Source organism: Scylla paramamosain, chromosome 6 (genome assembly GCF_035594125.1).
Source record: "Scylla paramamosain isolate STU-SP2022 chromosome 6, ASM3559412v1, whole genome shotgun sequence".
NCBI lineage: Eukaryota > Metazoa > Arthropoda > Malacostraca > Decapoda > Portunidae > Scylla > Scylla paramamosain.
Window position 1 is genome coordinate 34,571,997 of NC_087156.1, and position 20,056 is coordinate 34,592,052.

The 20,056-nt window shown below is 43.8% G+C and overlaps 1 protein-coding gene across 9 annotated transcripts in view; it reads right to left on the reverse strand.

Annotated features, from left to right (window-relative positions):
* LOC135101648 (multiple C2 and transmembrane domain-containing protein 1-like) overlaps positions 1-20,056 on the reverse strand; it is a 169,976-nt gene that overhangs the window by 28,342 nt on the left and 121,578 nt on the right. For all 9 annotated transcript variants that reach the window (XM_064005934.1, XM_064005938.1, XM_064005930.1 and 6 more), the window contains one exon: positions 3,291-3,411. In XM_064005934.1, the coding sequence (XP_063862004.1) occupies positions 3,291-3,411 (121 nt within the window). The remainder of the gene's footprint in view (positions 1-3,290; positions 3,412-20,056) is intronic.

Genomic DNA, 20,056 nt, shown 5'->3' on the forward strand with positions numbered 1-20,056 from the left:
GGGAATGCATATAAACAGCAAGTGTGTGTGTTTTTTTTAATATATTCCTAAATCTGCTCGTACATCATTGCAGAAATGTGCTGTACATAGATAAAAAAAAAATAAAAAATAGTCATCGCTCGCAAATGTGCCGCGGTAATGGGTATAGCATAAAAAAAAAAAAAATAGTCATCGCTCGCAAATGTGCCGCGGTAATGGGTGTAGCATAAAAAAAAATAGTCATCGCTCGCAAATGTGCCGCGGTAATGGGTGTAGCATAAAAAAAAAATAGTCATCGCTCGCAAATGTGCCGCGGTAATGGGTGTAGCATAAAAAAAAATAGTCATCGCTCGCAAATGTGCCGCGGTAATGGGTGTAGCATAAAAAAAAAAACTATCTCTTCCTCGCGTAAATCCGTCAAAAAGGTAATGTCTCGCAAATGTGCCAGTGCTAATGCAACGCGAATAAACAGAAAGGATGTTATTTCTTAATCTATTTTTTTTCAACCGACTCAAAACGCGTATTTTCACTCCATACACGTAAATGAATAAAACAAATTCATCTCCAGCAAGTGTATCGTGATAATACAAGTAAACAGCAAGAGTTTTTTTTTTATTTATTTATTTTTTGTCTCAATCTTTTCCACGACTTAGAACTCGTATTTTATTCCAGGTATGTACAATTATAGGAAAAGTCACCTCACCTCTAAGAAAAATACTGGGAAGGAATACATCCCATAAATAAAGCAACTAAATAACTAACCCGCGCGCACACACACACACACACACACACACACACACACACACACACACACACACACACGTAGCAACATACAGCAAGCAGCGGGAAAGTGAAATGTGAAAGGAGGAGACCGTAGAGTTTTTCTGTAGCTACAAGTATTTACAAGGCGTGGATGTGATTTTTCGTCTCATCCACGAACAATTTTATTCTCAGTCATTTTATTGGTAACATTTATGAGCCTCACATAGAATTCATGACAGAAGGAAGTCACACTAAATACAGAAACGTACAAGAATAGCAAAATGGACAGAAAAATATACACAGAAACTAAAAGGCGCAAACAGCAAGACACAGATAAAGAGACATGAAGACTTAGACACAGAAAAAATAATAAAAAAACAAAGACAAAACTACAATAACTCATCAAAAAGAAAAAGAGCAACATTAGAAGATAGACAAGGGAAACAAAATTAATATAACAATGAAATGATACACGTAAATATAATTAATAGTGAAGAATATTACATTATAGAAAAAAAAATTGATATACTCGTATTATGTTCTTGGAAAATTACATTACACTTCGGCTATGAGATGAGAAGAAATTGTAATTCCCACATTTTAAAAGGACAAAAAGATATTCATGCCATTCTAATCTATTCCTCTCTCTCTCTCTCTCTCTCTCTCTCTCGCACACACAAAATTCTTCACCTTTCCCCCGAACATCACGTACATTCGCAAACTTGCTGCTACACTTCTCAAAGAACAAACAAAAAAAAATCGTCAATAGACACACACACACACACAGACACACACACACACACACACACACACACACACACACACACACACACACACACACACACACACACACACACACACAGACACACATTTCGGGCAAGTAAGATAAGTGTGCAGTCTCCGCCTCCACCTCCAATATTGACAGAAAGAGGACGCGACGAGTGAGGTCAATTGTGGCAGAAGACCTCCCATTGAGAGAGAGAGAGAGAGAGAGAGAGAGAGAGAGAGAGAGAGAGAGAGAGAGAGAGAGAGAGAGAGAGAGAGAGAGAGAGAGAGAGAGAGAGAGAGAGAGAGAGAGAGAGAGAGAGAGAGAGAGAGAGAGAGAGTATAGAATGACATTTACACACACACACACACACACACACACACACACACACACACACACACACACACACACACACACACACACACACACACACACAACAAAACAAGAAAACAAAAACACACATACCCACACAAGAAAATAAAACAAGCAGACAAACACACGTGCACAGAAAAGATGGAGAGACAAACAGATCGAACACTACAGAAAAAGAAAACACGAAAATAGAGAAAGAGAATAATACGCAGACAAAGAAGGAGACAATGACCAAAAACATCGATAGAAATAAAAAAAAAAAAAGGCGGAGAGACAAGCGCTGCAGACGAAGAAAAGGAGGAGGGTAACAAGACACAAGACAGACAGACAGACAGACAGAAATGGGTGAAGAAGGTCAGGAAGAAATGTAGCTTCCCGAAACACCCACGTGATTGGCTAACCCAGTCAGCCAATAGGAGAAGGAGAGAGAAAGAAAGAATCCTCAAGACAAGATTTAATTAAATTTTGATATCATTTAAAAGTCTCACGAAATTATAACTTTATTAACAGAGAGAGAGAGAGAGAGAGAGAGAGAGAGAGAGAGAGAGAGAGAGAGAGAGAGAGAGAGAGAGAGAGAGAGAGAGAGAGAGAGAGAGAGAGAGAGAGAGAGAGAGAGAGAGAGAGAGAGAGAGCACAATAGTTACCGCAATAAAGAAGGTGGGAGAGAATATGAGGTAATATATGAGATCAGAAAATGACCCTAAGTGCTTTAATATTCTCTGCATGTCTTTGTGTGTGTGTGTGTGTGTGTGTGTGTGTGTGTGTGTGTGTGTGTGTGTGTGTGTGTGTGTGTGTGTGTGTGTGTGTGTGTGTGTGTGTGAGTGTGTGCTTGTTTAAGTGTAAGTATGCATGTCATGTATATACAAAAATACTAAAAACAATTACAAATTCAAAACATAATCAAATCATCCCAGAAAAAAAATAATGAAAGAAAAGAGAGAGAGAGAGAGAGAGAGAGAGAGAGAGAGAGAGAGAGAGAGAGAGAGAGAGAGAGAGAGAGAGAGAGAGAGAGAGAGAGAGAGAGAGAGAGAGAGAGAGAGAGAGAGAGAGAAAGAGAGAGAGGAAAAACAAAAAAAAAACAAGAGAAATGAAATCCTAACACATTACAGCCTTGGACGCAATGAAAAAAAAAAGAAAAAAAAAAGGATAGACTGTGGAAACTAATCAGACATTCGATAACACAATCAAACCTCCATAAAGAACAACAACAACAAAAATAATAAATAAAATCCAAACCCAGTACAATCTTAGACTCAATCCTGTCAACACACGCACACACACACCCACAAAAAAAAAAAAAACGAAAAAAAAACTAATAAAATAAAAGAAAACAATCTAAATCCCCAGTCAGACACACACAGATAAACACAGCCAGGTAAATACAAGGGTACACACGACACACAACGCCTACCTTGAATGTGGTGAAGAAGGAAGGCGCGGGGCGAGACTGAGTGTTGGCTCTCGGTCTGTCTTGCTCCTTCGCCTTACGGGTACCCAGGGTTGGCGAGCCCTTGGGTGACGGCTCGCTCGACCTGGGTGAAGGAGACGTCCGTGAGAGAGAGAGAAGAGAGAGAAGAGACAGGTGGGTGTTGGCAAAGAAAGAAGGGATAAAGAAGGAACAGTGAACATTTTTATAAGAAGGTACAGGAGAGAGAGAGAGAGAGAGAGAGAGAGAGAGAGAGAGAGAGAGAGAGAGAGAGAGAGAGAGAGAGAGAGAGAGAGAGAGAGAGAGAGAGAGAGAGAGAGAGAGAGAGAGAGAGAGAGAGAGAGAGAGAGAGAGAGAGAAATGGCAAACTTGAAGGATCAGCAGAAAGAAAGATAGACAGTCATGGAGGAAGGAAGGAAAAAAGGAAGGAAGGAAGATAAAAAAAAAGGAGGAAAGAAAGAAACAGAGAAACAAAGAAAGAAATGAAGGAAAAAAGAAAGAAAGAAAGAAGGAAAAAGTCACAAAGGAAATAAGAAAGGAAACGTGAGGAAATAACACACAGGAAACTATTTCTTTTCTTAAGCAAACTACACGTAAAGGAACGGGCAACACTCTCCCCCCTCCCCCCATCACCTCTCCACACCCTCTCCCGGCACAAGGAGCGAGAGAGGGGCGTGGGGCAGAAGACTGGGGGACTGGAAACTGGAGGAGGCGAGAAGCTGGGAAACTGGGGAAAGTAAGGGAGGGGGGAGAGGCAGGGTGGGGGAAGAGAAACTGGGAGAATATAAGAGAGACACATCAAGGTAACATCGTCCTGTGCCTGCTGGTGTGTGTATGTGTGTGTGTGTGTGTGTGTGTGTGTGTTATCCAACTTCTGGAGTGTCAGTTGAGAATTCAGGCCCAAAGGTGTGAAATAAATTGATTCGCTTTACTTTTTTTTTTTTCTCTTTTCCAATTCTATAATTATGATTCCTTTGTTGCAGCGCCAAAATATAACAAATCATTTAGTTCCTTATTCATTTATCTGTGTACATATCCTTTTTTTTTATGCATATGTTTGTTTTACTAATGTATCTTTTCCTAGTTAGTTATTAGCAGATCTTGTGTGAATTCATGTTTTGGCATAATACATCCAAAGTCTCTCTCTCTCTCTCTCTCTCTCTCTCTCTCTCTCTCTCTCTCTCTCTCTCTCTCTCTCTAAGATAAACGATAAATAATTAACTAAAGCGTGTAAAAATGATGCAGGGGGATTAATGGCAAGCAAATGAACATCAAACACTGCCTCATCAAATAGAGAGGGGGTGGTTATTGGAAAAAACTTTACAAATAGTGACACGTTCTGTTTAGTGTTGTTCCATTCATATAACTATGTACCGACGAATGATCTTGTTCTTGTGTCTTTTCATTTATCTCTATGTATGTATGTATGTATGTATGTATGTATGTATGTATGAGTATATGTATGTATGTGTATGTATCTATGTATATACGTCTCTCTCTCTCTCTCTCTCTCTCTCTCTCTCTCTCTCTCTCTCTCTCTCTCTCTCTCTCTCTGAAAACTGTTGCCTTTACCACATTCACTTCTTTTTCTTTACCTCTTTCTTTTCCTTTTCCCTTTCCCCATCTCTCCTCAAATATCTCTTCCTAATGGTTAATTTCCTGTTTCTCTCCAGTTTTCCTTTTCTCCCCTTCCTCGCCTCCTTCTGTCCTTCACCTCTCGTTCCCACCGCAAACTGTCGTCCTTCATTCCCTCTCTTCCTCTCCTTCACTCACACGCGGCCTCAAACTCCGCCTTCCCTTTCATACTAACCCTCATATCACCAAGCCTTTTCATCTTTTTATCCCTCATCCTTTACTCTCACTCATATTATCATTTCCTCATACTGCAAATTACTCATAGTGCAACATCACTTCATCTTTTTCCCCCCTCTCGTCCACATTTCACATCCTCCTTTTTTTTTTTTCTGTCTCGTAAGGTTTTTTTTTTTTTTTTTTTTTTTATTTAAACAAAATTTACATCAGGCTTAAAACAACACGTTTTTTATGCTGTTATTTGAAAAGCCTATACTTAAATGTAAGGAAGAAAATATATACAAAAAGTAAACTCATCCTACTATATATATATACAGACATGATTAACACAGCACTAGTGTGGGGGGTTGTGTTTTACGCCACCTGTGTGCAGCCACTTTCACCTGCTGGAGTGTCATTGTCTGTGTATCACTCGTGGCTGCCGTAAACACATTCCACAGTCTGGAGGTTCTAGCTGTGTAAGAGCGCTGGTGCTGCCTCGAGTAAGATCGAGGCACTTGCACCAGCATGTCATTGGAGGTGGTGGTCCTGGACTCCCTCTGGACAGCTCGTGGTGGGAGCCTTATCGAGCTGAGATGAGGGACCTCCAGAACCCGGGCCTTGTGCTGGACCACCAGCGCCGACACGTCCCGCCGATGCTCCAGCGACCTGACTCCGGTCTGCTCCTCCTGCTGCTGCTGCTGCTGCTGCTGCTGCTGTCCGTCCATCCCCACCAAGCGCAGGGCACGGCGTTGCACAGCATCCAGTCTCTGCAAGTGGGTGGGGGCACTCGACATCCAGGACAAGGCACTGTACTCCATACAAGGCCGTATCTGAGCCTTGTACAGTGTGAGGATGCCCCGGGAGTCGAGGTTTCCTGACATCCGACGCAGTGCAGAGACTCGCTGGGAGACCTGGTGGGCAACAGCAGCAACATGGCGGTCAAAGCGCAGGCCACAGTCCACTGTCACTCCCAGCAACTTGACGTGTTCCTGGAGGGGAAGTGTCTGGCCTCCAAAAATCAGACAGCCTGAGACGGCTGGGGAGGCAGCTGGGGACCGTGAGATGACCATGGCCTGCGTCTTTTCTGGAGCGAAGCTGACTTGCCACGCCTCTCCCCACTCCATCACCAGCCTGAGCTGCCTATTTAGCTCTCTAACGGCTCGTTGACTGTCGGAGCGGCAGTAGGAGCGGGAGAGATTGCAGTCGTCGGCGTATGCAAGCAGAGTCGGGATTTGCCGCAGGAGGTCATCGATGTATATGTTCCACAGGATCGGGCCCAACACTGAACCCTGTGGAACTGAGGCCTGTATAGGTAACGGCTGGGATGCCTGTCCATTGATGACTACCCGGAGGGTTCTCCCCTGGAGGTAGTCCTCGAGCAGTGCAAGGAGGTTGCCCTGGATACCCTTGGCGCAAAGCTTTTTTACAAGCCCCGCGTGCCAGACCCTATCAAAGGCCCCAGCAATGTCCAGGGCCACCACAAGAGTATCCAGACCTTCGTCCAGGGCATCCTGCCAGCCTTGGGAGAGGAGGGTGAGGAGGTCCGCTGTTGAGCGGCCAGGCCGGAAGCCGAACTGTCTGTCTGAGAGGAGGCGGTGCTCACTCAGGTGATGACAGATGACACCTGCCACCACCTGCTCCAGCAACTTGCCCACCACGGAGAGCAGCGAGATGGGTCTGTAGTTGCTGGGCTCAGACTTTGAGTTCTTCTTGTGGGCTGGTACCACTCGCGCCTCCTTCCATATAGAGGGCCACCTGTGCTCCATCAGGCAGGCCCTGAAGACGCTGGTGAGAGGACCTGACAGCTCACTGGCGCAACGTTTGAGGAGCCGCGGGCTGATGTCGTCCGGGCCGGTGGCTTTGTTCTCCTCTACTTCCCTCATCAGCCGCTCCACCTGTTCACGTGTCACCTGAACATCGGCGACGGTGTGGTCTGTTTCCTGAGGGAGGTGAGGTGGACGTCTACCCGGATCAGTGACTGACATCTTCTCTGCGAAAAAATCAGCGAGTAGAGAAGCCTTGTCCTCACTGCTGGCGGCTGTTGTCCCGTCCGGCCTTGTTAGTGGAGGAACAGTGTCGCGGCGGCCTGTTCCTTGCTGCTCCTTGACAAGCCTCCACCAGGTCTTGTGGCCAACCCCTGAGCCACAGAGCTTTTGCCTCAGGTCCTCTCGCTGCTGCCGTCTCGCCCACCTGCAGGTAGCTGTCACCCGTCTACACGCCACACGGTGTTGGGCCCAGTTGTAGTGTGTTGGACGACGTTTGTACCTCACCCAGGCTTCGTGTTTAGCCTCAGCGGCCGCTCGGCATCGGTAACCAAACCAAGCAGGGTCATTAGGCCTAACGAGGTACCTTCTGCTGGGGACGTGTTGCTGCTGGAGGGCAAGGAGCTTGGTGGTGAGGGCACGGGCCTTTTCCTCCGCGTTGCCTATCAGTAGGGCGTCCCAGTCCAAGCGAACGATGTCGTGTCTCAGGGATGCCCAGTCAGCCTGCTCCCACAGCCAGATAGTGCGCGGGGCGGCGGCCTCCCTCGCTATATCCAGCTTGACTCGTGCCAGCACGGCATGGTGGTCGGAGGTGCCCACCGTCCCCAGTTGATGGCAGACGATGCTGGAGTCAGGGAGATCTGTTAGCACAGGGTCCAGCGACCCTCCCCTCTCATGTGTAGGGAAGGACACGTGGTTCGTCAGACCCTGCACCATCAGGAGGCTGTTAAAGGCATCCTGCTCCAGGTGGAAGTTTAGATCCCCCAGAATCATGACGTGGGAACACTTGTGCCGCTGTAGCATAGTGTCCAATTCCTCCGTCAGAAAATCCAGCGCTGAACGTCCTTGCCTTGGGGGACGGTACATGACACACAGGAGGAGTCCTGTGCTGTCATTTATTACCACTCTGAAGAACAGCGCCTCCATTCCTTCAGGCAGCACCACGTCAATTTTTTGAGTTTGGAGGCCGTGTTTGAAGCAGGCAGCCACGCCTCCGCCCACTCTATGCTCACGGTCCTTCCTCACCCACTTTGTGTAGCCCGGGATGTTGCCAAACGTCGGCTCCACCTCACCACTGAGCCACGTTTCCGTGACGGCAACAATGTCCGCGTTGTGTCGGAGGACAAAGTTGTGGGTGAGGTCACCAAGGTTGGTGCGAAGGCCCCTCACGTTGGCCGACACAACAGTCAGGTGTCGGCTGAGGTGGCCAGTCTTTTGTTTTTCCTTGGCGCTGGTTTGACTTAGGGCTACCTTGGCAGGGGGAGGCGTGTTACTGCCTTCCCTGCCACATGAGTGGGCTCCAGTCGTGGTGTTGCCTGGGTTGTGGTTGCCATGTTGGTGGGTAGGGGTGGAGAGGGGAGTCTCGAAAGGGCAGCTGAGGTTGAGGATTTAGCTCTTTTCTCCATCCTTCTGTCAGGACCCTTCTGAGAATCGTTTCCTGCCTTATATCAGCAGTGCGGCTGTAACACACCTCGGATGTGTGTCCGAGGCGGGAGCAGTAGTCGCAGCGTGGTCTGTCTCCACCTCTGACGTCCCTTTGGGATCTAAAATGATGTGGGTGGGACTGGGGTGCGGGAGGGTTGGGTCGCGCACCTGGTGTGGCGGAGTGAGGTCCTAATCGCTGCTGACCTCGTTTCTTCCTCCTCTTGTTGCTGCTGCTCCTGTTGTTGTTGTTGTTTCTGCCATTGCTGATACTGTTCCTGTTGTTACTGTCGTTGCTGCTGCTGCTCCTCCTCCTGTTGTTGATGTTGGTGGTGGTGGTAGTGGTGTTGGTGGCGGCAGCAGCGGAGTCAGTGTCGGAGTCGGCAGGTGTTGATGCTGCTGCGGCGACTGTGGTGGCGGTGGAAGTGGCAGCAGCGGTAGCTGTATTTGTGGTGGGGTCTTCTTCTACTTCCACTGCCTCGTGTCTAAGAGGTCTGGGCTTCCCTGATCTCCACCACTGCCTCCAGCGGTCCGAGGAAGCACACGCGTTTTCCCAAGTTCTGGCGATTGAGAGAGGGGTGGCTGTTGTCGCCACGGAGCAGGTGGCAGTCTTTTCCTCATTCTCCCTCGCATCAGTAAGAGCGTCTATAAGCCCTAATAGGTCTATCACTTGTGCCTTTTTGTTAATTATCCAGTCTCTCTGTAGACGGAGAGACTGAATCACATTTTTATCTTTCATTACCTGTTTTTGTAGCTGGATAACAGTGGTGACGAGCTCGTCTTTCTCCAGCTGCGACAGGTGTTGCCTCGCGTCATCATCCACTCCATCGTGTAGAGGTGTGGATGGAAGGTCCACTTCAGGGTTTTCACTAATGTAGACCACTTCATCCGCTAAACTGGCTTCATGACGTAGCTGCTGTGTGTCCTTACAAGTGTAGGTCTCTCTGTCACCTAGGCAAGCTGTGTGGCACACGTTAGGACATTCGTTACTGCCCTCACAACTCACGTAGGGGGCTGATTTGGTAGCCGCCCTACCACACACGGCACACCATCGCTGAGGACAATATCCCGGGAGATCACGCCTCTTGATGAGCCTGTGTTCCGCCATTTCACGTAGAGATGGAGATTTGCGTTGCTGAAGAACTGATCTGAATGCGCAGAGCACACTGAAAACACGTCCGTCCTCCACGGCGGTGACCTGACTCTCTCTTTTCTTTCTTTCTTGACTTTTTTCCCACTCGAATTAAATGTTTCTCTCCTTCGTCTTGTACTTTTTCTTAAGGATTTTGACTCTTCCTCGCTTATCCTGCCGTTTATTTTTTAGTTTCTCTTTAATCTCGTTTTTTTCTCTTTTTTCTGGGCTATTCTCTCTCTCTCTCTCTCTCTCTCTCTCTCTCTCTCTCTCTCTCTCTCTCTCTCTCTCTCTCTCTCTATCTATCTATCTATCTATCTATCTATCTATCTATCTCATTATATTCTTTCCCTTTCTATCATCTGCATCTTATCTTCGTTTCTTTCCTCTCTCTCTCTCTCTCTCTCTCTCTCTCTCTCTCTCTCTCTCTCTCTCTCTCTCTCTCTCTCTCTCTCTCTCTCTCTCTCTCTCTCTCTCTCTCTCTCTCTCTCTCTCTCTCCACTTCGTCAGCATAAGCGGCTCATGAATAAAAATAGTGATCATCAAAAAAGTCGTCTCATTTCCGACGCAGCTTCCTGACGAGGGCCACGGTTTACCACAGGGCTTAGAGGGCAATGAAGAGGCACGACGCCCACATTCTCTCTCTCTCTCTCTCTCTCTCTCTCTCTCTCTCTCTCTCTCTCTCTCTCTCTCTCTCTCTCTCTGACTTTCATTTCTTATTCGATGTTTCTTTTTTCTATTTCTTCTTCTTCTTCTTCTTCTTCTTCTTCTTCTTCTTCTTCTCTCTCTCTCTCTCTCTCTCTCTCTCTCTCTCTCTCTCTCTCTCTCTCTCTCTCTCTCTCTCTCTCTCTCTCTCTCTCTTATTAGACCTTTCTTTTCCTATTACTTGTTCTTTTATGTATTTTTTGCCGTTTCTTATTCTTTCTTTCCTTCTTTTAACTTTCCGTCTTCTTTAGTTTCTCTGTTTCTTACTTTATCCTCAGTTTTAAGACGAATCTGTGTCTGATAAAGAAACTCAACCTATTGGGTATTGCTTTATGTTTTTCCTTTCACGTGTTTCCCTTTAGGATTTCATTTTGTCTTTCTTTTTTTTTTTTTTATACATACACGAAATGAAGTCCAGGAAAAAAAATAATAATTCACTCTTTCTGGTTCAGCAAATTAAAAAGAACTCAGTAAAAAAAAGAAAAAATGAAAAGCAAACGCATTAAAAAATATTACTCAATTTTCAAAGCCTGCTCAGATTAAAAAGAAAACAAAACGACACATTTTCTATCTGTCTATAAAAAATAAAAAAAATTAAAAAGAAATGAAATAGAAAATAAAGTAAATTCTTCGGTCTTCACTTATTACTAATTAATTAACACATATCGATCTGGGCCTTGATGGCAATAAATAGCCAAGCAACAGAAAAAAAAAAAAACAAGCTAAAAGATGACTCGGAATTAATGAATACACAGCTAAAGCACTCTAGCGGTCCTGTAACCCTTGAATTTTCATCTTATAACTCTCTATTTCTTGTCTGTGATTCGCGGGAGGCAGGCAAATTATACGTGCATGAAGAAAAAGAAAACGGAATGTACAAAGTGATCTATTCGCCAGTGTGTGAGATCAATAGGCGCCCGTCGAGTGATGAAGCTCCTGTTTGTCTCGCCGTGTATGGTCTTTGCATATGAGAATTGATGTTTGTAAGCTCCTGATATTTCCAATAAAAAAAAAAAATGGATTGGCTATTTTTTTTTCTTTGTTTTATTTTATTTTATTCTATCTATCTATTTATTATTATTATTTTCTTTTTTTTTTTTCATGTATGAGGGTCTCTGGCAAAGGGCATCAAAAAGGCTGAAAGAAAAGGTACACTGAAGGCGACAGTCCCCAGTCAGAAGTCAAAAGGATGATTGATTCGAAGTATTTTTTTTTTTCCTTCATCATTTCTTTATACTAATGTTTGCCTGATTGATTTTGTACCAGTGTTGTAATTTATCAATCACTCACCTACCTACCTATCTATCTGTCTATCAATTATTCTATCTATCTATCTATCTATCTATCTATCTATCTATATACCCATCTATCTATTTAACTAACTATCTATCTACCTAGCGATTTATCTATATATTTATCTACCTACCTACATACCCATCTATCTATCTATCTATCTATCTATCTATCAATCTATCTACCAATCTATCTATCCATCTATCTAGCTATATATATATATACCTATCTATCTACCAATCCATCTATTTATCTATCTGTTTATCTATCTCAAAGGCTACGATCACTTCTCTGGATGATGAGGAAGAAACAGGTGTGTCTGTGGCTATCCTGTCAGCTGTGTTAGGTATCCCAGATTCAGGTGTTCCTGCAGCTATTGTTAAGGCCTGTCCAGATGGCTGATGTGATGTAAGGGCTTGCTTATAGGATTTAGAGAGAGAGAGAGAGAGAGAGAGCATACGATACAGAGACAGCGAGGAAGACACAACGCGCAGATAAAGAAGTTGGATAAACAAACCGAGACACAGACATGGTGATAAAAAAAAGTGAAAAGAAAACTCGCCATTACGTTCCTTGACTTGCTTCCTTTGGTGTCCTTTGAGCAGACAAGACAACCGGCAACACCCACCCCCCACCCCCTCCTCTCCACTCTCGCCCTCCGTGTGGACTGGGCAATTGTTCCTGCCAGACAAAGGCCTCGTACATGTCCTTATTGATCCTGGGAACTGAGTGTCTTCCGGGTTATCGTCATCATATTTATTTAGACGCTTTTTTCTTTAAATTCTAAGGATCCAAGAACGAAACTCCTCTTATGAGCCTGAACAACTAAGACCAAAACCTCTGAATTTCCAGGAACGTCTAAATTACTCCTAGAAACCTGAAGGAGCAGGAATGAAGTCTTTCTTAAAAGCCTGAAGGTCCAGAAGGAATATTTTCAAAAACCTAAATGATCAAGGAAAGCTGAAGGAAGAAATCCCTCTTAAAGGCGTGAACGACCATAACAAAAACTATCTATTAAATTTTCGAGGACCATGGGCAAAATCATTCTTAAAGACGTGAACTCTATTAAGTCTTTTTCTGGTATGGTCGTCTCTTGTTAACATTGAGGTCACTGTGATAAATTATTTAGATGGACACCAAGAAAGAGAAATGTGAATAACAATTTTATCTTTGCCACGCTACACAAGCACATACTTTTCAGACTGTAATACGAACAAAAAAAAAAAAAAAATAAGAGTTTTAGAAGTTGCAGTTGATTATCAGAAAGATTAATTGGCAGTAGTTGTAGCTAATAAAAAAAAATCAACTAATTAGCTTACGAACAAAGAACAAACAAAAAAAAAAAAAACTAATTAAATAGATAATTAGATTAGCAAATAAACAAAGCTAAAATCAAGGAAACATTCCATTTTTTTGAGCAGAAGACAGGGACACTATATTTCGTCCCCTTTCTCCAGTCCCCAACCATCGTTCTATCAAACCCGCAACAAGAGTGGCAAGAATTTCTCGGTCAGTGCGGCCAGGACAGGACAGGTCAGTGATACATTCACTCACGACATGCCGAGCTTCCACCTTGAAGGCTCCTGTTGTCCACTTGTCGTTTGAGGTTTTCATGTGGCAGAGATCGGATCTGAAGTGAAGGGCTGGAGACAAGCAGGCGGCGGACGCGAGGAAGGCAGCATAAAGAGGACCGCTTAGGATCGAAGACTACTCGATGCGCTTCAATCAAATCTTGCATATGTTTCCTCCTCTCTTCTTCAGCTTCGCCTTTTACAACATATACAAGGAACGCAAGAGTGGAGGAAAATTCGAGTATGTAAGGCCACAGTGATTTCATTCCTCGATTCCCAAAGCAATAATGTAAAGCTGCACACACGCCATGCACCCGAGGATGGACACGTGACGGGCCGCCTCGAGCTGTCACTGCTGAGGAGAGCACAAAGAAGATCGCCACCCTCCGCAGGTCACAGTGTCCGCATACAGTGTACTGCGCTTCCTTCCTCAGCCTCCAAGAACGACAGCAGCATCTCTCTCTCTCTCTCTCTCTCTCTCTCTCTCTCTCTCTCTCTCTCTCTCTCTCTCTCTCTCTCTCTCTCTCGTGTACCTTTCCTTTAAGGTTTTAAGTTTTCCTTCCTTCCTTCCTTTCTCCCTTCCTGTTGATTTTTGCACCCTTCATTGCTTTCTCTCTCTCTCTCTCTCTCTCTCTCTCTCTCTCTCTCTCTCTCTCTCTCTCTCTCTCTCTCTCTCTCTCTCTCTCTCATTCTACTTATCTACCAACCTACCAGTCTATCTATTAGTGTGTGTGTGTGTGTGTGTTTGAGAGAGAGAGAGAGAGAGAGAGAGAGAGAGAGAGAGAGAGAGAGAGAGAGAGAGAGAGAGAGAGAGAGAGAGAGAGAGAGAGAGAGAGAGAGAGAGAGAGAGAGAATATGATGAGAGAGAAACTTCCACAAAATATCTCATTATCTTTCGCTAGGAGACGCTGACGAAGGGAAAACTTGCACGCACGAGTAAAAACCTTCTCGTAAATAGCTCACGTAGAAGGGCCGCTGATTCCCACCAGGTGTGCGCAGGTGAACTCGTTAAGCAGGTGCGCGAGTGGCAACAGGTCATTAAGGAAGGCAACAAAAAAAAGAACGGACGTTGTAATTAGATTCTTAGGTTACTAATTTAGTTCAAAGGAAGCAAAATAATACGTAGCTCCTTTCGCCTTGAATTTAAGAGAGGAATACTGCCGTTACATATGATGAATGAGCCAGTTGAGGATGATAGATTTTACATGCTCTCTCTCTCTCTCTCTCTCTCTCTCTCTCTCTCTTGCTTTATTTTCTCTTTATATTGTTCCTTATTTCATTTTTTTTTGCCGTATTTCTTATTCTCTCTTTTAGTTTTTCATTTTCTTATATTTTATTTCCACATTTTAGTTTCTTTCTTTTTTTTATTTTTTTTTTTTAGTTGAGACAAATTGTACCCATTAAGGCAGCTGAATTGTTCACCTCCCATTTTGGTGCTTTAGCTTACCGTGAATGAATGAAGATGAATAGTTATCTTTCCCCTTTCAATATTTACTTTTCAACGTGTAATAATGATTTGCACACACACACACACACACACACACACACACACACACACACACACACACAGAGAGAGAGAGAGAGAGAGACACACACAGTAGTAGTAGTAGTAGTAGTAGTAGTAGTAGTAGTAGTAGTAGTAGTAGTAGTAGTAGTAGTAGTAGTAGTAGTAGTAGTAATAGTAGTTTATTGATGAAAAAAATACTATAAATAACACAAAAAAATACGTAAAAAGAACACAATATCATCGTGTAGAGGACTAACTGAACCCAACCTAACAATTAAACCACAAAAAAAATACTGAAAATATAGCACATAATCTTTTAAAATACGTAAAAGCTACATCAATAAACCTATTAACAACAATAAAAACATACATAAAAACCCAACTGTGCCAAAACTATAAAACAAATGAAAAACAAACCTAAGCAAAAATCTCAGACCAAAACAAAAGAAGGTAAAATGAACGAACCACACACACATCAGAGAACAATGCTCGTATTACTTAAACACTAGCTCTCCAATCTAGACATTTAAACTTTATTCATTATCAAAGCAAGCACGGAATACACACACTCCCTGACAGATAAGCTCCAGCAAAATACGGCATGGAGGGAGACGAGAAGATACTTAAAAAAAAAAAAAAAAACAGAAGGAAGGAACTGAAGTGAGAGTGAGAAAAAAGGGAAGGAGGGAGGGGAGCAATATTTTAGTCAGCTTTTAACGGTGGCCTATTGTTGAAGAGAGAGAGAGAGAGAGAGAGAGAGAGAGAGAGAGAGAGAGAGAGAGAGAGAGAGAGAGAGAGAGAGAGAGAGAGAGAGAGAGAGAGAGAGAGAGAGAGAGAGAGAGAGAGAGAGAGAGAGAGAGAGAGAGAGAGAGAGAGAGAGGGGGGGAGGGAGAAGATAAAAAAGCGAAGGAGAAAGAGAAAATGAAAAAGAAAAAAACAATGAAAAGCCAACAAACTCCCTCCTTCCTTTGCCTTCTCTCCTCTTTATTTTTGCCCTTTCTGCCATTAAAATTTTCCTCCACCTGAGACGCCCTCACCTCCCGTCATCCCTGAGAGCCTTCCTCCAATCCCCTCCTCTCCCTAAATCCAAGCGGCCTTACCCTCACCTCACAAAATTTTTTCTCCTCCTCTCCCCGCTACCTCTCCTCTCTTCTCTGGACTTCCTCTCACTCTGCCGAACTCTCTCAAGCTCTCCCTTTGCCCTAGTTCTCCCTTTTATGGCGCTCTGTACCTCTAACACTCCTTTTCTTTCCCTCCTGTTCTCCCTCTCTCCCGCGCCCCGCCTCAACCCTCCAGCAGGCGAGGGGACCAGTTCTCCCTCTCTCCCGCGTCTCGCCTCAACCCTCCAGCAGGCGAGGGGACCAGCAGCAGCACTGCATAACTCTTTCATGTCCTCCCGCTGCCGGCGAGGGGAGAGGCTGGTCAGTGAGGGGAAAGGGAGTACAGTACAGGCGGCGTCATGCTACACAGTAAACGCCAGAGAGGAAGAATGTTAATGTATCACGTAACTATGTAACTTTCACTGCGATACGAAACAATTAACAGCACCAGAAGTAATGCATCAAATCTTTATAACCATCTATGAGAACGTAGGGGATTAAAAAAGAATAGGTTTTGCTTTTCCTATACAGCCTGAAGATTGAAGGTAGATAGAACAAGTAAAAATGCCCTAGAAGGCAAGATGCACCAAATAATAGTCAAAGTGTTAAAATTCCTATTACGTAACAACATAACTTATGGAATATTATACACCAGACTCTCCACACACAGGGGGTATTGCAAAAAGAACACTGGTGAATGACGGGATGCGATAAGACACCCATGTACTCGTAACTTCAAATCAAATACTAACTACATACAAATAATAAGCTAAAGAATATTACACACCATACTCTTCAAGGGTATTGTCCAAGGAAAACTGGAGAATGGTGGGATGCAACAGAACCTGAATAAATACATGTATAATGATACACTAATATATGTACAGAGTATAGCCATAAAATTATTGCTGCATACACAAGAGTCGGTTCTTGAACACACACACACACACACACACACACACACACACACACACACACACACACACACACACGCTAAGGGGCACTAAAGAGAACGCAAAAGGTGTTACATTGTGGAAAGTCTATAGAGAAGAAGAAGAAGAAGAAGAAGAAGAAGAAGAAGAAGAAGAAGAAGAAGAAGAAGAAGAAGAAGAAGAAGAAGAAGAAGAAGAAGAAGAAGAAGAAGAAGAAGAAGAAGAAATGAAAAAAAAAGATAATGATGATGATGATGACGATAATGATGATGAAAATTGTAGTACGCAGTATTGGTGGTGGTGATAGTAGTAGTAGTAGTAGTAGTAGTAGTAGTAGTAGTAGTAGTAGTAGTAGTAGTAGTAGTAGTAGTGGTAGAAATGTGTTAATTACATGAATTCTCGTACGCAATAAAGCCAGCGCGAGCAATGGTCCAGAGTGGGACTGACAGCACCATCTTCGCTTCTCAGACAGAAAAACAACAATAAAAAAAAAGTATAAGAAATCATAAAAAACCATGAAAATAACAACAATAACAGCATTAGAACGTTATGAATTTCACTTTACCATTCATTATTGCTGTAGTCTCTCTCCTCCTCCTCCTCCTCCTCCTCCTCCTCCTCCTCCTCCTCCTCCTCCTCCTCCTCCTCCTCCTCCTCCTCCTCCTCCTCCTCCTCCTTAGTTACCCCGTGAAATCCTATGTAACCTTCCTCTTCTTCCTCCTTCTCTTCATCGTCTTCTCCCTTCCTGACACAACTACCCACAAGCCATGGAAGAAATGGAGGAGGAGGAGGAGGAGGCACGATCCGTAGGTAACATACGACTCTATTCTCTTTAGCTCGTGCACACGTGAAAATATTGACAGACTGCCTTTGTGTGGGTGAGTCAAGGAGGGAGGGAGTGAGTGAGTAAGGGAAGGAGGGAGGCAGTGAGTGAGTGAGCGAGTGAGTGCGTGAGTGAGTGAGTGAGTGAAAGAGTGAGTGACGAAGGGAAGGAGTAAAGGAGCAAGGAAGGAAGGAAGGAAGGAAGGAAGGAAGGAAGGAAGGAAGGAAGGAAGGAAGGAAGGAAGGAAGGAAGGAAGGAAGGAAGGAAGGAAGGAAGGAAGGAAGGAAGGAAGGAAGGAAGGAAGGAAGGGAAGGAAGGGAAGGGAAGGGAAGGGAACGAAAGGAAAGGAAAGGAAAAGAAAGAAAGAAAGAAAAAGAAAGAAAAAGATAGACAGATAGAAAGGAACGAGAACAGAAAGTGAGCAAGAAAGAGAGGGATGAACGAAAGAAGGGAGTGAAAAGGGATGGGAAGAAATGAATGTAAAAGAGTGCGTGAGTAAATGAGTGAGTGATTGAGTGAGTGAGTGAGTGAGTGAGTGAGTGAGTGAGTGAGTGAGTGAGTGAGTGAGAGAGAGAGTGAGTGAGTGAGAAAAGCAAAGATCAATGGTGTCTTTTCTAAGCAGTAAGTGAGGCAAGACTGGAGAAGCTGCTGAAAGTGAAAGGAAAAATAAGAAAACTGTATTTTGTTTCTTTATACGCAGTAAGAAGTAAAAACCCTTTCCTTGTGTGTGTGTGTGTGTGTGTGTGTGTGTGTGTGTGTGTGTGTGTGTGTGTGTGTGTGTGTGTGTGTGTGTGTGTGTGTGTGTTGTTTCACGCAATATTTCCTCGTTTTTTTTTTTCCTTTCTTCCTCCTACAATTTTAGTCTTATTCTATTATCTTCCCTTCGTTTGCATAATTTTCGCGCTGTTGCTGCTTCTATATTTTCTTCAATTATCTTCCTCACTTTTCTTTTTCCCTTCTAAAAATTATTTTCACTACTTCTTTCTTTCTTTTTTTATTTTTTTGCGTAATTTTGTTTTTATTTCTTCTCTTCTAGTCCCTTTATCTCTTATTTTATCATTTTTTTTCCAGTATAACTGTTTCTTCTTTTGTTGTCATGTTATATTTATTTCCTTGTCTCCTTGTCACTCTTCTTTATATAATTACAACTCCTGCTACAATTACTGCTGTTGTCATTATTATTATTACATTAGCAAGATAAATATTCCACTCCTTTCGTGTACAACAACGTTCTCTCTCTCTCTCTCTCTCTCTCTCTCTCTCTCTCTCTCTCTCTCTCTCTCTCTCTCTCTCTCTCTCTCTCTCTCTCTCTTTTGTACCCTATTTTTTTTTTCCTTCTTGTTTTATTCATGTTCTTATTTTTCTTGTTGTGAATCTTATATGCATTAGGGAGATGCACCCCCTCCCCCTCCCCCCACGCAGGAGAGGGAAGGGCATGAAGAGTAAAGGTGATGGTGTGGAAAACTGTGTGTGTGTGTGTGTGTGTGTGTGTGTGTGTGTGTGTGTGTGTGTGTGTGTGTGTGTGTGTGTGTGTGTGTGTGTGTGTGTGTGTGTGTGTGTGTGTAGTACGATGTTTATAAGCCGTTCATATTTGCACACACACACACACACACACACAGAGAGAGAGAGAGAGAGAGAGAGAGAGAGAGAGAGAGAGAGAGAGAGAGAGAGAGAGAGAGAGAGAGAGAGAGAGAGAGAGAGAGAGAGAGAGAGAGAGAGAGAGAGAGAGAGAGAGAGAGAGAGAGAGAGAGAGAGAGAGAGAGAGAGAGAGAGAGAGAGAGAGAGAGAGAGAGAGATGGGGAGGGAGAAGACAGATAGATAGGTAGAAGACAGACAGAGAAAGACAAACAGACAAACAGACAGGCGGACATACGGTCATACATACATACAATTTACATACATACAAACATTACACACATACATTCACAGATAAGAGACAGACGAACAGACAGCCAGACAGACAGAGAGGGAGAGAAAGATAAACACACTTAACGTACAATACCTCTCACATATTCACTTCCTTCTAATTACATACACCAAAAAAAAAAACACACACTTGACTAAACAAAACTCGCCACATCCTGCATGGGTAGCACTGCAACTGACGGGGAGGAAACAGACTCACACAGGCGTCCATCCCTCTTCACCACGACCCAGGCACGGCGAAGGTTGAATTCAGGTGAGGCGAAAAGAACGTAATGAGAATATTCACTTCAGTCAGTCATGTGCGAAGATGAAAAATGTGCGCATGGTAATATGAGAAACTGTAATTATTCTGGTGTTATGCTGTATCTTTCTACTGAGGCGAGATAGGGTGTGGAGAGAGAGAGAGAGAGAGAGAGAGAGAGAGAGAGAGAGAGAGAGAGAGAGAGAGAGAGAGAGAGAGAGAGAGAGAGAGAGTTTTCAAGTATCACCTAACGATATTTCCACATAAATCATGATTTACGAAAAAGAGGGACAAAAATAAACACAAAGGAAGGACAAGCAGGA